At 35.1% G+C, this 22,927-nt stretch overlaps 1 protein-coding gene across 1 annotated transcript in view; it reads left to right on the top strand.

Annotated features, from left to right (window-relative positions):
• LOC101901640 (uncharacterized) overlaps positions 1 to 22,927 on the top strand; it is a 51,657-nt gene that overhangs the window by 14,182 nt on the left and 14,548 nt on the right. Inside the window, exons 3-6 of the mRNA XM_005185149.4 lie at positions 18,439 to 19,076; positions 19,621 to 19,944; positions 20,023 to 20,197; positions 22,820 to 22,921. Coding sequence (XP_005185206.2) covers positions 18,439 to 19,076; positions 19,621 to 19,944; positions 20,023 to 20,197; positions 22,820 to 22,921 — 1,239 coding nt within the window. The remainder of the gene's footprint in view (positions 1 to 18,438; positions 19,077 to 19,620; positions 19,945 to 20,022; positions 20,198 to 22,819; positions 22,922 to 22,927) is intronic.

Below are 22,927 nucleotides of genomic sequence, written 5' to 3'. Positions count from 1 at the left end.
TTTAAATGTTCGATTTCCTTTAAATTTTTTATCTGTATTAGATGAAGTAGAATATTTCGGTCCGATATATCCCAAATATGGCACGTTGTAATATTTATATCAGACTTAGGTCAGATACGAATTGGCCAACTGCTTCGAAACCTCCCCCATAAAGGGTCAACTGTGTGAATAATCATAACTCAAGGCTGCGGTCGGCAAAACCGACTGATATTATTTAACTTGTTATATATCGTCGATATGATCTCTTTTCATTTGAAACGAAATTTTTTCCAGTTGTTACTGCATTGTTGTCTTTCCATCTAATATCTTAAAATGGAAGGTCATGCGTTCCTCTGCATTCCTTCTATATATCAGCAATTTAACTGATGATAAGAAGTATAATATGGAAGCATAGTAACGTACTATGCTCTCGCCTACGCAAAGATGTCCCTTAAGTCCACTGCGCATCAAAAAGACTTGATTGAGATGAGTGATTACAGGTCTAATTTTGAAGAGACGATCAGAAGTCTGGAATAGTGCTATCGTTTATGTGGAAATATTTTATTTTTTCTTCTTCAAATCTTCTCAGACGCACACTATTCGATAAAAGTTTTTTCACATCCGATGTTTCAGACAAGTTAATGTCCGCAATATAGTAATATCAGTCAAAATTGAATAGATTTGTTCACATTCAACCAAATTGTACTATTTGGTGAAACCTGGTCCTGTATATATATTGTTCCAATAAATATTTTTTAATATAATTCTTATCGAAGTCATATCATGCACTATACAGCAATATTATTTGGTACTAGGGGTATAAAAGTCTGCAACAAATTTTTTGAAAATCGATTCAAAGTTGGATATAATTCCCAACTTGTGTACAGGGCGAAATAAAAAAAAAACTGCAACAAAGTCAAACGCCATAATTTTTACGTTTTTTTTTTTAAATTTATTGAATGAAAGCAAAAAATGTCGGAAATAGCGTCAAATTTTAGAATAAGTTTAGATTTGTTCGAATTGGTTATTTTTGGCACGAATTATGGCCTTCAAACGGTCAATGAAAACGTCACACGCTGCCCGAATGTTGCTCTGTGGTATTTTCAACCATTCCCATCGGAGCGCTTGCTTGAGATGATAGACATTTTGGTATTTTTTTGTGCCAACCTTGCTTTCCAAAACACTCCAGACACAATATTCAAAGGGATTGGTATCCGGAGATTCTGGTGGCCATTGTGGGCTGGAAATGAAGCGAGGAACCTTATTTTGTAATCATTCTTGGGAGGCGCGTGCTGAGTGCGATGGTGCTGAGTCTTGTTGGAATGTCCAAAGTCTACGGGCAAAATGTTTGCGTACCCAAAGCTTTAATACACCCTCCTGAATATTTTCGCGATAATATTCGGCATTTATTCTGATGCCACGGTCAATTAATACGAGCGGAGAGCGAACGGCCGGCGCTTGAGTTCTGGTGGCCAACCGAAAGTGGAAATTTTCTGCTCTTTGGCAAGTAAACACGATCATTTTGTTCGGCAGTTCACCACTTTCAGCCAACCGAAGCAACTCGTTTGCTCATTTGAGTCTATTTTCTTTCTGTTGCGGTGTAAGTTCTTGCACTTTTTGGAATTTCAATTGCTTTACCCCGAGCTCAGTTTCTTTTTTTCACGGTAACGAGCGATGGTACGAGACACAAACGATTTATCAACATTTAAATGCTGGAGTGCTCTAACGATAGCCACTTGTGGTTTTCCAGCCAAATGTAAAGAAATCACATTATCACGCTTGAATTCCATCACGAATAACTTTTTTTCTGGAAAATTCTTAACAAAATGCTTTTGTACGCTTGTAAACAATATAATGAGCTGTCACTGGAATAATTTTAATAGCTATCGGAAGAGTGGCATAGAAATGACAGCAGTCTGAAGTTGGCTGCACTTTTTCCATCTCACCCTATGTTCTTATGTCTTTTTTCGACAAAATGAGAAATACTTAGCACTAGGAAGCTCAAGCTAGCTCAAATGTTGGCACAAGAATTTGTATTGGTATTGAAAATGAGATATGTCTGTCCACATTCTGGTATAGCCACAATACAACGGTACTTCCCTATATTCGGTATTTTGATCATTTTTCCACGCATTTGTCTAAACATTGCTATTTGTAGTTTTTAATGGGTTTATTAAATATGTAGGTCCATATTTTCCTATAGCGCATATATAACAATCCTTTAAGTATAATGTTGTCTATATAGGTTTCGGTTTTGGTATGGGCCCAAATTTTTTATCTTCACCCACTATGTTTTTTTTTTTTTTGAAAAGTTAAACTGCATTATCCACACGGTCTTACCGTTATTTGTACTTTTAAGTGGAGCACGCTTGAATTCAGATACTTTAAAAAACGTTTTCTTTACCCAATGTTGGAGGGCATTAAAAGTTCGGGCCGGCCAAACTCAATGTTTTTTTTAATTGTTGATAAAATCTAATCATTCTTTGATTGTGTCCAATCAAATGTCTTTATAATTTGATTGGCTCGAAAAAGCATTAAAAACCGATTTAGTAACAATATCTGAGTTCCAAATATATATTTTGAATTTTAAAATGTATTATTTATTAAAATAATTCAGATTTTCGGACAACAACATTTAGAAAAGTAGATCTAAGTTTCTAAAAGAAGAGGGCGAATGTTCATTCTTAAAAAGTTTTCTAGAATTGATTTTATGTTGAAAACTGCTTTATATAAAAAGGGAATTTTAAGGAGGGACTTTTTTTAAATAAATCACATTGAAATAAATGAACAAAACAAGGGGATAAAGTAAGTGATTATACATTTGTTGGGGAAATTATATATATATTAAAAAATGTTTCAAAAACTATATTCATCAAAATTAGCGAAAAAAAATGAAAATGGAAATAACATTTTGCAAATGCAATTCATTGTCAAAAACTGATGATATAATCAGAAATAGAGAAAGAAAAATCATTGGTTGCAATATTGCAATTACTTGTGCTTTTGTGCTGTTTAGAGCGAGACAAGCGAGAAAAGCATGTAGAGACGACAAAGCAGGTAATGAATGTTCGTTCGGTGAGGAGCCAGCCAGCCAACCAGCCAGAACAGTCGAGGTGTATACATTGAAAATTTTTGTAAATGGAAAGAAAATAATCTATAATTTTTAGTATGTATCCGACAAGAGCTGTACAAATATTTACAAAGAGCCACAAGCATCATCAAGGGGTCCAAAACCGAAACCGAAACCACAACGACGAGGGCGACAGCGACGGTGACGAAGGCAACTACAAGCATGTTGTTGCTGCTGGTGACGGCAACGTCATTTCACACTACCAAATTCCAAACAGATCCCATTGAGACGTTGTCGCTGGGTTGCCATTATTCGTCATGATGTGAAGAGAACTACAACTGGTTGTTTGGTGGCACTGGCATTTGGTGTACATCTGTAGCTGTATGTATATATAAAGTGACTGACCTACCTACCTATCTCCAAACATGCTCTGGCATAATACGGAGGAGGCAGAGATGCCAGCGTCGTAAAAAAAAACGAGCATACAACCGACAATTACACGACCTCACCGCACGACCAGACATACTTACACACAACACAGCACAAACGAAGTGAAAACATACATAAATGGTGGGTACGTACGTACACACAGTAATGACACAAGTATTCACAGAACTCGAACATCGTCAGGCTGAAACTACCCAACTATGAACCGACTAAAGAAACGAAAGGCAGAATAACATTTAAAGCTTGAAGTCGCTTTAATAAAGAAAAAATAATGAAATAAATTCAAAAAAAAGTGCTTTATTTAAAATGTTTTCTTAAATGTCTATTGCTCAGGAATGTATTAAAGAGAAAAGTAAACTAAATAAATGAACGGATGATAGGTGTAAATATTAATTTTTTTTTCAAAAAAAATTAAGAAAATACCTAGAAATTTCGATTTGTTAGTTCCCATTTCGATTGTCGGGTAGATTTTGTTATTATGGCAAATGCCATCGGCAGTAATAGCTGCTGCTGCTGCAATAAAGTAATAATGTCAGCAGAGCCTCAACTGGGTCGTTTATCCAGTGGGCGGGAGGAGAACGGGTCACCCATTTCAACATTGGCAAATGTTTGGGCACTGGACACAAGGCGATGCAGGGAAGCTGTTTAAAGACACAACTTGAATGTGGGATGAGATGTAGCACCAAAACCATCACAATTTATACATTTAGTATATGTGTATTGGTTGATTCATATGGAATGAATAACCAGTGTTGTCAATATTCTGTGTTATATAATTAAATATTTTATTTAAAAAATATATTATTATTTACTCTAAATTTAAAAACTGTCAAATTCACGGTAATTTTCAAGTTTAATAAACCAGTATGAAATCCCTAGAGATGTTATGAACCATGGTCTGTTCCAGAACCTACACGAACCTACTTTACCTTTTTAGATACAATTCACACCATTTTTGTTATAATTATTTAAATTATTATTGTTATTATTATACCCTCCATCATTCTATGGGGGTATATTAGCCTTGTCATTCCGTTTGTAACTCCTCGAAATATTCACGATAGACCCTGCAAAGAATATATATTCTGGTTGAGCTTAGAATGCTAAGACGATTTAGCGATGTCCGTCTGTGTGTCTGTCTGTATGTTGTAAACACGCTATCTTTCGAACAAATGGAGATAGAAGTCTAAAATTTTGCATAAATGCATATTTTCCAGTAGGCAGATTAAGTTTGTAAATCGGTCATGTCGGTCCACGTTTTCGTATAGCCCCCATATAACGGTACCTCCTGATATTTGGTATTTTCGTGGTTTTAGTGGAATTATTTAAAATTTCGTACTTGAAGTTCGTAATGGGTACTACAGCCTATGACAAAAAATTTCGTATGCAGGTCCACGTCTTCGTATAGCCCCCATATAACTACTTTAATTTAAGTGGTAGTTTTCGGATTTTTTTTGAAATTTTATCAAGTTCCTTCCAAACGATGGAGGACCGGACCGAGCTTACCTGCTATTTTACTTGTTTATATAGTAATTGGTTTAATTGCATTTAAAAATCCAAAATTGGCATTTCGTTTGCAATTTGATTTTTTTGATATTTAATCATTTTATTTGTTTCTTGTACTGTTGACCTTTTATGGATCAGATTCGAACAGAGTGGGCCAATATTGTCCAGTTCGAGATTTGGGGTATATGTGTCGATATGTATCGTATTCACAAAAGATATTGTGCCGGAAGAAATATTGAGGTATATGAAACTTGAAGAGAATCGGGTGCTTATTTCGTATTCTTTGGGGAGGCAAAATTATGCATAAAATTTTTGTGTTTCCAGTCGAAAGAAAAATCCTTGAAAAACTATCCATGTAGTCTAAATTATGGTATTGACCTCATTTAACGGGACCAAACGTTACTCAGTATTTCGTTTTTTTTTTTCTAAGTTGGGACTTGAAGTTCGCAATATGTACCGCCTTCTCGGGCACAAAATTGTTTATATAGGTCCGCGATTTCGTATGGACTCCACATAACGACATTTTGATGTTGGTTTACATGGCTCTCGCATGTGCATGACACAACTCTAGGAATCGTTTCTTTAAATCATTTGGGGCCCAAAATGATATTTTGTGGCCTGATTTCGTAGCCCCACAAAAAGTTTTCTGTCTGCTTCAGGCTTAAGCAAACGAAAGAGGTGTCTTTTAAAGGTCTAATTTTTTTGCTGATGAAGAATTTAATTTTTAACCAAATTTTCGAAAGCAACTACACCGCCAGTTGCATCGTCAAAACAATTTATTGTCTTTCCCTTTTCCGAAATAACGGTTTTAGACCCTAGGTCTCTTTGAACCAAATCCTTTTCAGAACATTTGGAGTCGATCCGACTCCGATTTGAACTAAAGTTGGTACATCGTAATATTATTGTCAAACATAGATCGAGTTCGGAGATGGCCAATATCGGTCCACCCATTCTGGCACCTTCCCCAAAAAAGGTCGACATTTTCAAAAAAATGCTTTCTGCATTGAAAGGGAAAGGATAATCGGATTTTTCTCCAACGTTGTAAATCCTAATATTTGCATCAATGCTAGGACAAATAGACAGTGTCGGTCCACTCCGTAAAGTACCTCCACCAAAAAGGTTCAACATTTTGAATAATTTTAACTCTTATAAATGTGATGTAAGAATCCGATTGTCAAATTAAGGAGTTATGGGCATTTTAAAATATTCAATAATTCGTTCCTTAAAAAGTGGTCACAAATAATAGCTTAAATCGCCGAAAACTCAATATTTAAGGAGTTATGGGCATTTTAAAATATTCAATAATTCGTGACTAAAAAGTGATCACAAATAATAGCTAAAAACGCTGAAAACTCAATATTTAAGGAGTTATGGGCATTTTGAAATATTCAATAATTCGTGACTAAAAAGTGATCACAAATAATAGCTAAAAACGCCGAAAACTAAATATTTAAGGAGTTATGGGCATTTTAAAATATTCAATAATTCGTGCCTTAAAAAGTGATCACAAATAATAGCTAGAAACGCCGAAAACTCAATATTTAGGGAGTTGTGGGCATTTTAAAATATTCAATAATTCGCGCCTTAAAAACCAAGTTCTGATGTGAATATGGCATATATTGGTCCACTCCTTCTGGTACCTTCAAAGAGTAGAAATTTTGATTAACCAAAACGATCATAAAATCCGAAATAAGCATCCGGTTCTATTCATATTTCTCACATCCCATTATACCTACTTACACAAAATCTGTTGTGAGGGTGGGATTTATCGGTGAAATTTATTTATTTATCCCCCACAAAGGGTCAAAATTTTGAATACTTTTGTAATTAAAATCTGACATTAATTTCTGAAATAACAGAAGACAAAATATATTTAAATAATCGAACATTGGTTGCGGGTTTTAGATCGGTTGGCTAAACCGACTGATACTTTTAAACTTTTTTTAATGTTATTTTCCAAATTTAGAATTTCACATGATTTTTTGATTGTCTATTTATTTTTTTCAATGACTATTTTTTACCCGAGATCCACAGATTCCAAAGGGATTTCCCTCCGATTTAATATAAATTATGCACCAACCAAGCTAATTCTGTACACTTATATTAATGTTTTGTTTATATGACTAGAATAAAACCTGCTAAGTTCAGATCAAAGCAGTTTAGATATAGCTATATCTCCCATATTATGTTTCAACCGATTTTATTTTTAATCCTTCTCTAAGTCGTTATACGTATTCCAGGGAAATCATGGTACAATGATATCAAGGTAGGGCTATGATACCATATGATTTAATTTTTTTTATTTTCTTGGCTTAATATGTCATCTTTATTTGTTTATGTATGGGTTTTCTTTTCAATAACAAAAAAATTGTTCAGAAAATATTCAAATTCGGGTGTTTTCAAAATGTTTATTTCAACGTATGCATCGACAAAATCTAGAGTCCTTTATAGATATATAGTACATAATTTTGAAAAGAAGTGTTGACCTTTCATTCAATTATCGCGTTTTTCAATTATTTATTCAAAATAAATGCAACAAGTTGTTTGATTTTTTATTGCTTTGATACTAATTCTGACATTACAAGCCAAACAGGTACTTGCAATTTTTTCAAAGTTGACCTACCTTCTCTTCATTGTACCATGAGGGCAATGCTATTTGATACGAGATGTCAATGATATACATGTTATATAAGTAACTGACAGTTAAGTTTTCCCTTTTTAAATTTAAAAAATTTAATTTAAAAATAATTTAAGAGGAATTTTTAAAAATATGGATACATATTTTTTCGCCTTGAAAAAATTGGCAACACTGCGGACAGACCTTCCACTAAAACACAATACCTTTGTATGTTCGTCGTGTATACACAAAAGATATATATAAAATTTTACAGTAGTATTAGTAGAAGGTACATAAACCGACAGTCACGACAACTGCTGCCAGCCAGCTTGCTGCTGGGTTGCTTGACTGGGCGACAGCCCAAGCAGCCAGCTTTGGGTTTGCCAACTCACCAACAAATATCTCTAGATAGATACACACCCAAAATTATCGACTCGTTTTTCAAAGTTGTATCCCTATAAATGCATGTAATACTATCCACTTTTAAAGCTTCTTCTTTCTCCTACAATACCCGGACTGCTTGCCTGCCTGCTTCTGCATATGCTATAATAAATAAATGTCAGGGCAATCAGCCAGCCAGCCAGTCAGTAAAGTTAGATAGCACACGCTTCGATTTTTCTTGTTGGCGGTTTCGGCAGGGAAATGTTATGGGGGGAAGTTCTCGTTTTTAGCTTTAATGCCTTTCAGCTCGCCAGCTTGCCTGCATGCCTTCCTCATGTTTGCTTCCCTGTATGTGTACATGCCTGGCAACCAACCAACCAACCGACCGACCGACCGACCGACCCGACCAGCCAACCAACCAACCAACCAACCTATACACTACTTAGTGAGTCGCAATTTTTTGGCATGGATAGATTTTTCCCGAACAGAGAAGCACAGTTTCGTCGTTTACTATCCAACCAACAAAATTTATGACTCAGCAAATAACAATAAAAAATTTTTGCTCCGCATGTTAGGTATCTATCCTAGATATTTATCTTTCATGTCGTAATTTAATAGCACCTTAAAAATGCCATTTTATAACTTTTCAGGAATAAAAATTATTGAACAGAACCCCCTAGGATTTTGTTTCTTTTTTGCAGTTTCTTGAATGATGGATACACATAAATTCTGTACACCTTTCACAAATTTGCCTCTCAAACATTCCCTAAAGTATTTCAGTTGTTGTGAAAGAAAATTTTTTGCTTATGGATGGATAGTTTCTCGTTTTATACAACGAGTATTTCTAGTTTTTTATTTTTTCTTCGTCTTCAATTGCAGAGGATTAATGACAACGATTGAGTCCAAAGTCGAATCTACTTCACAGTCACAACGACAATCTACATTGTACGTATATGGTTGCCTCGCTTTGCCCTAACCTCCACCCAACCATCCGTCGTGTGCCTGCCTACATACATCCAAATGTACTCTCGTGTGTACATTCTCTGTCTGCATTTTTTGTATTTTTTCTTCAATTCCTCTTCTTTTGTTGCGGAGCTGACCTGATAAGAATTTTTTATGATTTCATCCATTTTGAAATTTAAAACGTTTTATAATATTTCTTCCGATCTTTTAGCATTTCAAATAGGAGTTTTTTAAGTATCTATCTCTTTTCACTTTACAACGCAATTTCTGTCCGGTTTAAAGGGGAAATATACTTTGATGATTTTTTTTGAATATACCTATTACATAACATGTCCGAAAGAGATTAGGTTGTTTTTTTCTCTTGGGGTCGATTCATGTCATAAGGTTGTCTTGCCTTTAATTATTTTGTGGGGACTTTTATATGTGTATAACAGAAATGGTATACATATTTTTTTAACATATTGTATACATAAATAGCCGTAACTTTTTAGGAACAGTTTTTAAGAAAAAATATTGACGTATGTCGAATATCTTTCGCATTTTACGAAAAAACTTTATAAACTAATTAAAGATACTGGCTAAAGAAAAGAGTAAATAAAATATGAATATGTTACTAAATGTAATGCATTATTAATATTTAGTGTTGAAGTACGTATTTTATATTAAAAAAGTTAAAAACTATCAATCGGTTTCGCTGACAGATGTATACACTCAGCCAATGTTTGATAATTTAAATATATATTTGAAATTGTTGACTTCCTATGGAGTAGGTTCCGAAGGAATGGTCCAATATTGTTAATATAGTGTCGGACCTAAATAAAAACAAGTAAAAAAGCTGTAAGTTGGGTCGGGCCGAACTTTGAATACCCTCCACCATTTGGTACAAATTTAAAATTTTTCAAAAAAATAAAATTCGTTAAAAATTCTCTTAAAATACCGAATGTAGTTGTTATATTAGGGTCTATACGACGACATGGACCTGCATAGGTAACTTTTGTCATAGCCATTACAATATTCAAATGCGAAACTTAAAAAAATCTATGAATAACTTATCTAAAACATGAAAATACTGAATATCGGAGGGTACCGTTATATGGGGGCTATACGAAGACGTGGACCTGTACAGACAATCTCCTGTCATAGACTGTAGCATCCATTACCAAAATCAAATTTCAAACAACCAAATTTGAAACAATTCCGGTGAATAATGTCGCTAAAATCAACAAAGTATCGGGAGGTACCGTTATATGGGGCTATACGAAGACGTGGATCTGCACAGACAATTTTCTGTCTTAGGCTGTAGTATCCATTTCGAACTTCAAATACCAAATTTAAAACAATTCCGATGAATATTGTCGCTAAAATCATCAAAATGCAGAATATCGGGAGGTACCATTATATGGGAGCTATACCAAAACGTAGGTCTACGTTTTCAATACAATTTTCCTGCAGACATAATATACATTTAAGTAAAATTTTATCAATCTACTTCAATTCGTTTGTAAGCTAGAGTGATTTCCACAGACGGATAGACGGACAGTCGGACGGACATAGAATTTTATGCTGATCAAAAAATTTTGTGGGGTCTAAAATATATATTTCGAGGTGCTACAAACGGAATAACAAACTTAATATACCCTCCATTCTATGGTGGAGGGTATAATGATATAAATATTGCGACGTGCCAGGTTTGGACTATATTGGTTACGTCCTTCACTATATGTGAGACTACCTGTACCCCTTTTGATTTTATATGCATTCAAAGTTTTATATACGAATATTTTGTGGTTTTTTTAAAAAAAAAAATAAATAAAACAAATTCAAGAATTTAAAAAATGCTGGCTTCTTCGTAGAGGAACAAAGGAGTTTTGGGTTGACTTAGATCGATTTTGGCCCTACGATGACTTAAGTCAGTCAAAAAACATCACCTTAAAAAGCCAATGGTAAAATTAGAGGCTCAAACGGATCACTGCCGGGACCGGCCTTGTACAACATGTTTGTTAACGACATCCCCGGACCGCCTGAAGAAGGTTTACTGCTAATGTAGAGGTAGCTTGCAATAAGAGCTACTTTCAACAAATGGGAGCTTAATCTCAACTTAGAAAATGGGTATATGTGGTTTACAAAGGCAAACCACAATCAAAGACACAACTCAGTAATTGTATAACTGCATATAGTTTATTGAACTGATTTTAATCTTTTATGGCATATTTAAATTAACGGAATTTCAAACCATAAAGAATGTTATATTTTTACCGCAGAACAAAATTTGTGCTAATATTTCAAATGAGGCAAATTCCGGTTTTAATGTTTTTTATATTTTGCCACATAACAAAAGTTGTGCGTATATATCAAAGGAGGAAACTTCCGTTTTAAAATTTGAAATTAACATTAAGTAACTTTAATGGTGAGAAATCTGAAGGTGGGAATACATAACGCGCTTATCTGGCCGGCTTAAGTCATCGGCTGGCTTCTTTGGAAATGAACAAAGGAGCCTAGGACCAAAATCGAACTAAGTCAGCCTAAAACTTCTTTGTTCATCTACGAAGAAGCCAGCCGATGACTTAAGCTAGTCAAATATACGCTTTATGTATTTCCACCCTAACACTGCCGTAAACTATTCAAATATTCCATGGCAAGAAATAGATATAATTCGGAAAACTCAAAATGTTATTCTCAGCATTTAGCTCAAATGTGGCACAATTTATTACACAATCCTAAGAATTTCTTCAAATTTGTAAACTCCAAAAAGAAAGTTCAGAAATTTCCTCCAGTATAAAACTTGGTAGTAAAGAGTCTTCAGGCAATTTTAAAATTGCAAATTTATTTAAGGGCATTACGCTCATCATTTGCCACTGGCCCTGACGTTACTCCAACCCATATCTTAAAATCTTATGCCAGAGAACTATGCTTATCTTTGACAACATTATTTAATTACTTCTTGAAAATAGGTTACATTCCAAGCTTCTGGAGATCGAGATTCATTATTTCACTTCATAAATAGGGCGTTTCATAGATAAACATAGATGTATTGATAAGTTAAGCGCCATTCCTGAATTTTTCGAACTCTTACTTTCACGACGGATGTTACATTTTACAAAAAGCACAATCTCGCCTTTTCAGAATGGTTTCTTAAGAGGCAGATCTAATACCCCTAATCTTTTCGAATTTGTGTGCCATGTTCACAACGGATTTGTAGATAAACAACAAACGGACGCTATATGTACAGACTTCAGTAAAGCTTTTGAAGCCGTAGTGAATGAGCTTTTGCTATATAAACTCAATGCTATGGGTTTTCAGACTGCTATATTAGGCTTGATTTCATCATACATCGTATCCAAAAACCTATTTTCAATGATTCATTTTCCAAAATTATTGTTGTTTCCTTTGGTGTAACACAGGGTAGTCATTTGGTTCCTATACTTTTTTTCTGTATCTTAATGATCTCCCGAATCATATTCGATTTACTAAAATACTAATGTATGCAGATGATGTGAAGCTTTACTTGCATACAAATTTCCTTTGATCTTTCGATTTTTTACAGTACGATTTGTATTCCCTTGCGGACCTACACCAGTCCAAATGGTATGTCTCTTAATATTAAGAAATTCAAAAAATTGTCCTTATTTAAATCTCAGTCAATACATTCTAACTACTTGATCGGTTTATACAAATTAGAAAATGTTTATTCCTTTTTTGACTTCGGTGTTATCTTAGATCCTAAACTACGTTTTCATTTACACATCGACTTGTGTGTTGTAATAAAGCCAAGCCTGTATTAGGTTTCATAAAACGCAGGTCGGAAAGCAACAAAGTAGCGTAGGACCAAAATCGAACTAAGTCAACCTAAAACTCCTCTACGAAGAAACCAGCCGATGACTTAAGGGCTAAGTACATAAGAAGCTTGAAGTCATAACTAGGCATATTAACAAGGTAGATCTAACAGGTAACCGCATCGGCGAATTGCTACATGACATTTAAAGGTTGCGGCAAATTTGTTTCAACCAATCAGAAACGAGGTGTTTGTTTACATATTATTTTGTGTGCCTCTCGTCGTAAACGAACGTCGCAATAAAAGTTTTTATTTAAAACAAATAAGAGTAAAATAAGTATTAATTGTAGTATTGCGATATTTTTTTTAACCAAGAAACATATAATGATTATATTTTACTGGTTTAAACCGAAAGTTTTCCGGAACTGCAAATGACGAGAGTCGAATTCTTGCACTACTTCCCGTGATGTGCTTTGGGAATTTTAGATGTTGAGGCTAACTTAATTCTTAAAGCTGCACTCCATTCTAGCCTCCTTCCTTCATTTTCTTTTAATTGTTTTTACTGGTTTCACTCTTAAATTGCTCTTAAATTATTTGAAATATTATAAAAAGGTACTTTTAGGGAAGACAACATAAACAAATTTGTTGTTGCATTCTTCATTACAACAATTTGTTTTGACATTTAATGGTGCCGGCAGCTGGGCTGATGCGATTACCTAGTACATCTACCTTGGCATATTAATGTCAAATTATAATGGAAAACGACGGCTGAATTTTAGTGCGGCTCTGTAATCCCTTTGTGAAATGTCACAAAATATGCCTAGCCACGACTTCAAGCTTCTTATGTACTTAGCCCTTTAAGCCAGTCAAAATGTATTCTCACCTTAATTTAGTTGTAACTTTTTAATTATTTGACTCATTTTAACTTTTATGGCTTATTTAAATTAACGGAATTTCAAACCATAAAGAATATTATATTTTTGCCGCAGAACAAAATTGTAAGGAGGAAACTTTCGTTTTTAAATTTGACAGTTCGATGTTGTCAATAAAGCATAATGAAAACATTTCATGTCATTTGTCAACAAGATAATTTTGCCATAGTTCTTCCTTCTAAATATTGAGAATATTCGATAAGGCATTTCCTTTTTTATTCAATTTTATTTAATTTCTAAAAACAATTTCAATTACTTGGCACCACAATACTTACCGTTTGCAGAGAATCCATTGCCGATATGCCCAGGGCATAGTTAAGAAGTAATTTCAGACCACGAATCACAGTTAGATTAGGAAACATATCACGAATTGAGGTTAAATTCTTCACTTCATACATGATCAGGAAATGGGTGATTTCACGCAATTTGGGAAAACGATATTTTGAATAATCGCACGAGTTATTGGCCGGCAGTAGGACAATAATTAAATAGCCCGTTATGACAGTACAATTTTCCAAATGGGCAAAATTGATGTAATACTTTAATGCGTAAACAAATTATTCGATCTACCAACGCGTGTACATGCCAGAAACAACTGGCCCTGAGAAAAGCAGAAACGTGCCAATTTTAGTCCGCATACACGAAGGGTTTGTCCATCGGATTTTTTAATTACATAGCATATGCCAAGCGTGCAGGAAACTGCAAACTTTTGAAGTTGAGTGGCATTTCTGTTGCCATTAGAGAATTCGAGGTAGCAACATACTTTCCCGTAATAATCGTAATCCACAATTAAATTGTTGTGTAGTTTTTATACACTCCGCCATACATATTATGGAGGGTATATTAAGTTCTTCATTCCGTTGGTAACACAGCGAAATAATAATTTTAGACCCAACAAAGTATATATATATTTTTGATCAGCGTAAAAGTCTAAGACAATTTAGCCCTGTCCGTCCGTCCGTCTATTGTAATCACGCTACAGTCAAAACGAATTAAGATAGGAAGCTACAGTTTTGCACAGATCTGTCGAAGATGGGCTATATCGGTCCACGATATCGTATAGCCCCCATAAACAGGTACCACCCGATATTGGGTATTTTGATAATTTAAGCCACATTTTTCAATGAAATTGTTTGAAAATCTACACAAGGAGTTATTTATGAGTACTTTACCCTCTGACAGATATTGCCTATATAGGTCCAATATCGATATCGTATATCCCCCATATAAGGGCACCTCCCGATATTCGGTATTTTGATGATTTACGCTACATTTTTCAATGGAATTGTCTAAAAAGCCACCTAGAATTTCTTTCTAAGCACTTTACTCCCTGGAAGAGAAATGTTTATATAAGTCCACGATATCGTATAGCCCACATACAACGATACCCTCAATTTTCGATATTTAGACGATTTTAGAGACATTATTCACCGGAGTTGCAACAAATTTCGTATTTAGAGTTCGTAATGTCAAGTAAAGTCTATGACAAAAAAAATTGTCTATGCAGGTCCAGGTCTTCGTATAGTATGGGGTCTATACGAAGACCTGGACCTGCATAGACAATTTTTTTGTCATAGACTTATCAGTACCCCCCTATATTCAGTATTTTGACGATTTTAACGTACAATATTCACCGAAATTGTTTGCAATTTCTTATTTGAAGTTCCTAATAGGTACTACAGCCTGTGACAGTAAATTGTTCAGGTTCAGGCCTTGGTATAGCCCCGATATAACGGTACCTCCCTTTAATCGGTATTTGGATCATTTTAGCTACACTATTCACGGGATTTTTTTTAAAGTTTCCTATTTGAATATTGAATTTCGTATTTGAATATCATGCCTATATTTGGTTTTTTAAGTTTTTAATAGAATTTTTAATAGATTTAATTTTTTTTTTAAATTTCCAAATTCGTACCAAATGGTGCAGGGCAATATAATTTGGCAAATTTTTTGTACCAAATTTCTTCTCTCTCTCCGAATTTCATTGGAAACGGACAAACATATCACGTTGGGTGCATCAAATATGGAAAATCGGCCGAAAATATATATAGAAGGTATATCCAAATCTGAACCGATTTGAATATAATCTGACAAATTTATTTTTGTACCAATCTTAGCCACTTATGCCGAATTTCATTGAATCAGACATGCGTACCGTGTTTGGTGAATCAAATATGTGAAATTGACCGACAATATATATGAGAGTTATATCCAAATTTGAACCGATTTCAATATAGTTTCACAATTTTTTTTTTCTGATCAAATCCCGTCACTCGTTCCAGATATCGAACAAACATATCGTGTTTGGTGTATCAACTAAACGAAATCGATCGAAATATATATATATATATGGGAGCTATATCCAAATCAGAACCGATTTCGATATAATTTGGCAAATGTATTTTCGTTTGAAATTCCGTTACACATTCCAAATTTCATTCAAATTAGAGATACATAGCGTGTTTGGTGCATCAAATACATGAAAACGTCCGAAAATATATATGGGAGCTACATCCAAATCTGAACCGATTTAAATATAATTTGGCAAATATATTTTTGTTCCAAATTCGATCAATAGAAATGTGCATATAAAATCGAACTTTTATATCCAATTTTATGGGATTGTTGGTTGAGAGAAATATTTAGATATAGCAAGTTGTAAAGAATCGCTGACTTGTTTCGCACGTTTTGACAGATTTTTATCTGTCATCGAAAATTGTGACCCATTGTGGGTAAGGTACCAGAACTGCTTCGCAGATATATATCTTCTCAACAGATCTTGTGTTAAACAAAATGGATTTTATTAGCGTTTTGGTTATTCAAAACTTTGACCCTTTTGTGGGGGAGGTGCCAGAAGGAATGGTTCGGTTTCTACCATCTTTTAAACTTAATGGAGTGGACCGATATTGTCCATTTTCGCATCTGACCTAGCACTGATACAAATATTAAGATTCGCAAAGTTGGAGCAAAATTGGATATTCCTTTCTCTTTCTGTGCAGTAAAATATTTTTTTGAAAATTACCAGCATTTTTTGGGGGAGGTACCAGAAGGAGTGGGCCGATATTGTCCATCTCCGAACCCGATCTAAGTTTCATAATAATATTACGATGTATCAAGTTTGTACCAAATCGGATACTCCATTCAAGAGTTACCGTGCGCACCATACAGCCAGACAGACATACGGACGGCCGGACATCGCTAGATCGACTTCAAATATTCTGAAAAGGATTTGGTTCAAAGAGACCTAGGGTCTAAAACCGTTATGTCAAAGAGACACGTTTTAGCCGCGTCAAATGATATATACCCCTCTCTAGCCATACGACTGAGGGTATAAAAGCCATTAATTCTGCATGTTTTTCTGTGCAAAGCGTACGTTTTTTGCTTTATGCTGATTTAACACTAAATTTGATATTTCATTGTTTCTATTGAAATTTTCAATTAAACCAAGTAAAAATTCACATATTAAAATTATTTCTATCGAATCTCATTGCTAGCTAATGTTTAATATATAAATCGCTCAACAACTCGTCCTTATCGTTATTAAATTCAGGAAAATTATGTTTGTTCCTCTATGTACGAGAATTTTAAATTTTACGATATTTCGCTCGGAAAGTTTAGCTTTCGTGATGGGTCTCCTGTACCGATATAAGCACGATTTAAAGGTTTCCCATCAGTATTTTCGTTCAAAGAAAATCTACCGAATTTATTAAATCGATCTTGTTCTGATCAACGTCATTCGAGAAATATACATGCCGTATTAAGCCTCTGCTTTGATCCATGGGACTAAGCTAAAGCCTTGCATTTATTAAAGCTCTGTGCACCTCTTCATCCTTTTTAGAACGTAGAGTTGACGAGGTCGCCAAATAGACCTATCTTCCTGCTGCACAAAAAATTCGCACCGTCATCGCCATTTTAGAACTCTCGACGGTTGTCGCCCACCTTCCACATTGTTCGCCAATTTCAATTTTTCAACCAAAACCTCCAGATTGTATATTCTCGTCTCATTATCATTGTTTACCACCATTACTCTTTAAATAATTAACATTGCAACATATTCCATTTACAAAGTGTACTTCCATTTAAACCATGTTTCCCAGAATTCAGGATATCCCCGGCACATTTGTTTGTATGTATGTATGTATATTGTATATTACATTAGGTAGTAGTTGAATTCAATAGAATTTCGCATTGTTTTCTTGGAAATGGTATTTTTCAAGTGAAAACGTTTCCCTCGTCATTACCTTGAAAATGAATGTTGTACACATACATACATATACACAACAGGATACACACGTGCATGCTTAATACATATACGCTTTTATATACTTCATCATCCAGCCGGCCTATACTTTATTCCTTGTCTGTCAGCCAGTTGCTGCTGCACCTCCTTTCCCCCCTTCTGGTCATGCTCGTTCGTTCGTTTGTTTCTTCGTCGTTCTCTATTCAGTCTGGCACATTTATGTACATGAAATTCCAGGAAAAAATGGGCCACCACAATAATGATGACTATTATGATGATGCTGTCATCATTGCGTATATTCAGATTTACTTTCTCTCCCTTGGTCGCTCGCTTGCTCGCTTGCTCGCCATCTCTCTTCTCTACTCTGTGTCGCCGTCTCATTTAATAATGACCTTCAAATCATAATAAATTTATATGTAACTGGTTTCCGGCGAAAATTTTGTATATAGTGTGTGTGTATGTTTGTATTGTTTAACAACCAAGACTAAAAAGTTTTTTTGTTGTCCTTTTTTGTCTTTGTTTTATATACAGCTGAACCTCTGGATGAAATGCCATATCACAAAAATGCGCCACAAATTGAAAACAATGCCACATTTACTATGAATGAAGAACGTAAACAACATCAGCAGCAACAGCAACAACAACTACATCATCAACAACGTGTACAACAAGCAGTACAAGAGCAAAAACATCATCCACATCTTCATCATCAGCTACAGCATCAGCAGCAACAACAACAAGAACAACAGCAACGACATCATCACCATCAACAACAACAACAACTTCATCATCAGCAGCAACAACAACAACAGCAGCAGCAGCATCAACAGTCACAGGGCCAATACCAGCCACAACAGCATCATCGTCATCCACCTCATCATCATCAACAGCTTTCCCAGCAGGTCCAACATCAAAGGCCTCCTGTTTATCAAAATGAAAATGTATCACAGCAACAACGACAAGAACCTCAGACATCACTGCAACAACAACAACAGCAACAGAAACCACCAACATCAGCAGCAGTAACAGTAAACACAGAAAATTCCAAAATACCAGCTCCACCAACACCGGCATCAGCATCAACATCAGCTGCAGCAGCAACAGCCGTCTCAATGGCAGAGGAGAAGCCACTACCAATATCCTTGGCTAATATAAAAAGCGAACCCAAGGTAAAAGAGAATGGCACAAAAACACAAAACGCTTTCACAAAAAAAAAAAAAAAAAAAAAAAAAAAACGAAAATGGTTATGGGTAATGGGTAAAATGTAAACAATAACATGAACTACTATTCTACTCTAGACGGTCGATGTCTGTCTGTCCGTTTGTTTGTGTGCCTGCCATGGTTTGCTACAGGTCTTTTGGTGTTTTTGTGATACTAAATGTCTGGTTGGCTGACTGGCTGGCTGGATGCATGGCAGACAGACAAACAGACTTGACTAGGGCAATGTACCTCCACCACACACAGCAAAACAAAAAATATAAACAAATGTTTTTCATTCACATTTTTGCTGGTGATGTTGTCTCGACCGAGGAGCAGAAGAGTGCTAATAGTAGTGGGCCAGTCGTGGGGGGACTCAGGGGTATTGTGTAATGTTTTGTTTTTACATGCCTTTGCTTGACAAGTTGTTTTTATTTGTGATTTGTTTTTGTCATTGTTTAGTGTATTTTCACTTTTCTTCTACTTTGTTTCACACATTTTCATTTTCTTCGACAGCCTCTCAACTTTCCTCGCCGCAAATTACAAACAGAACGTTCCTCTACCCTGCCCATATGTCAGCGATGTAAACAGGTCTTTTTAAAGCGCCAAAACTATGTGCAACATGTTGCTCTATCCACCTGCAGTATTGTTGAATATGACTTCAAATGTTCCATTTGTCCAATGTCCTTTATGTCCAATGAGGAGTTGCAAGCCCACGAGCAATTACATCGTTCGAATCGTTATTTCTGCCAAAAATACTGTGGCAAATACTATGAGACCATTGACGAATGTGAGCATCATGAATTTGGCCAACATGAATATGACATGTTTAAATGTAATGTAAGTAGCCTTAAAATTACGAACTAATTCGAGCAAGTCGTTTGTTTGATTTTTAACTAATGTTTGTTTTTTTCGCAGATATGTTGTGTCTCATTTACAAAACGTGATCAATTATTTTCCCATCTGGTCGATCATCGTCAACAGCCACGTTATGATTGTTGCATATGTCGTTTGTGTTTTCAAGATTTACTGGAACTGGAAGATCATTATGTGGGGAATCCGGACTTTTGCGGAAAATTTTATGACAAAGAGGGTAGGTATGATATTGAACGATTGTATGTGTAGTCGATGGTCGTTATTAATTCTTGTGGAAGCTTGTTCTGATTTTTAATATTTTAATTTGTATCACTTTTTAAAGATACAGACTTTGAAATTTGCAAAATTATTTGAAATGGAATAAAGTTCTTTAAATTAAATACAATACAATAATACAATAAGCAAATCCATGTTTATAACCTCAGCCGTATGGCTACAGAGGGTATATATCATTTAATACGGTCAAAACGTGCCTAGTCGAAATAACGGTTTTACTCGCAATTTGAAATATCCATTATGCTCACAAAACGCGAAATTAACATCCGATTCCATTTAGACTTGGCACATCTAAATATTTCCATCAACACAGGATATGTTATAAAAAGGTAGAGATCGGACCATTCCTTCTGGTACCTCCCCCACAAAGGGTCAATATTTGGAATACCCAAAACGTTTATAAAATCCGAAATAAGCATCACTTTCTCTTTATATGCCACACATCCCATTATTTCCACTAATAAAAGTTCTGTTGTGAAGATGGAATATATCGGTCCACTCCTTTTGGTACCTCCCCACAAAGGCCTTAAATTTTGAATATCCATGAACCTCATAAAAAGCGAAATTAACATACGATTCTATCCAAGACTTGGAACATCTCAATATTCCAATCAACACAAGTTATGTTATAAAGAAGGTAGAGATCGGACCATTTCTTTTTTATATTGAGAAATAATGTTACAACAGATTTATTAGGCGTTTTCTATGCAAAGAAAATCTATAAAAGGGATATAAAAGGTCATGGGTAAGGAGCCGGCAGCTCTAGAATAAATAACTGAAGAATATAGGAAAAGAATAGGAAAAGGAAAAATATAGAATTGAAAACGAAAGAGAGGGTTTTAGAGGTGTTTTATTACGGTGGTATGCCCATACAGGAGATGCTTTGAGCATACCTTTAGATGAGGATGGAATATATGTCTAAGAATAATGTGATAGTTCCTATTTCCTATTTGATAACATCAGACATCTGCATAGTAGGCGTTTAATGTGCCATCTTTGTCACTTAGTCTAGAGTCTGTTATACCATTTTGAGGTTACATATCAGATACTGCAGTGGATAGTCAACGTGCCAACCTCGATTCTTAAATCAGATATGCTAATTGATAGAAACGAATATGTTTGAAAAAATCCACGTTTGTTGCGACTCTAGAAAAAATATTTTTGAAAAAATCCACGTTTGTTGAGACTCTGTCATCTATAACTCCGCAAAAAGGCTTTACTGGATCTGGCGACAGAGTTAAAACACGACTCTATTAGACGCTTTCTTGCATCAAGGTTGGTCTCCATTTTAATGTAACTAGATTTGATAGCTTCCAGGCCCGACAAATAAAGTCACTGGTCCTGTTTTGCTATAACAACGTTTTCATTAAATTTACATGATCATATAACAATTAGGGCAGAATACGCCAGCACCGGTACATTTATCTATCTTGGAACTGTGTGTGTAGATAGCCAGACCATCTAGAGGAGCCCCAGCGTTCATATCAGCTGTTATTACGTCAATATTATTAATGTCGAAAAAGGTGGAAAGTGAAAATTGATAGTTCAAAAATATAAAATGGCTTGTAGTTTAGCATTACATTCCATACAAATTGAAGAAGGCACTTGTGAGCTCCGGTTGTCAGTAAGGATGCGGCTCTTTTCACTGTCTCATTGTAGTAGTGTTCGTAAAATTCATTAGTTCCAAAAGTGCAAACTGCCAAGGAATTAGACATCCCCTGATATGCTCGATTTGCTGAGTCTTTACATAAAAACCTTCTAATACAGGAGATATAAAAAGGAGTTTTATTTGACAGGAAAATAGTATCCTATACAAAGAAGAGTCACGCGAAATTTTCCAAATAACGACAACAATAAGCAGAAGAAATAGGCCTATCCATTCACGGTCTCCTCTTCCAATCTTAATTTCAAATCACATATTTCCCTGTCTATAGCCTGAAATGCGCATAATTGATAATCGATATACTCTGCCTCTAAAGTAGCTACAATTCTTGACAGAGCGTCCACGTGAGCCATTTTTGGTCTATGTGCAATTGTGTTGCTATAATTTTATATATATAAGGAATTTTATTACGTATAAAACACTTACTGGATTCATATTATTCATTCATTGCTCACTACGATCCTGTCCTGTCACATTAATTTGATACCTTACACCTGGACGATTGTAGCAAGTTGTCTGGTTTCTCACTTAAAGAAGGTTTCTGAATAGTCCCATCAAATCTGCTGTTTTCATTATAGGAAAGACTTTGCTTTGAATCCCAAGATTTCTAGTTTGTTAGAGTGGGACAAATTCTATTTATTGCGAAAGTCACGAGGTTTATTGTCGATGTCAGCTGACATGTCCGTAACATATTCGGTATCAGCACACTCATAGCATTTCACGCTGCCTTTAATTGTATACAGAGTAAACCGTAGTCATGTTTATCTTTTGAGGTTCCTGTGATAAGATTTTATGCTGCTATATGTACACCATAAAACTCATTGACTTAATTTCTGGTTATAATCTTCCAAATCCAGTCCTTGATATTAATGTAAATCTATTTTATTTATTCTTTTCCAGAGTTCAAAAATCTTAAGTGCTTTGCAAAAACCAACAAACATTCCGCAACGCAGCCAACTACAACGAATCGCACAGAGAATCTCACAAGCTTCCTAATAAAAGGTAACA

Source organism: Musca domestica, unplaced genomic scaffold, assembly GCF_030504385.1.
Source record: "Musca domestica strain aabys unplaced genomic scaffold, Musca_domestica.polishedcontigs.V.1.1 7, whole genome shotgun sequence".
Taxonomy (NCBI): Eukaryota; Metazoa; Arthropoda; class Insecta; order Diptera; family Muscidae; genus Musca; species Musca domestica.
The sequence above is the reverse complement of the archived record's forward strand: the minus strand, read 5'-3'. Positions and strand labels throughout refer to the sequence as shown.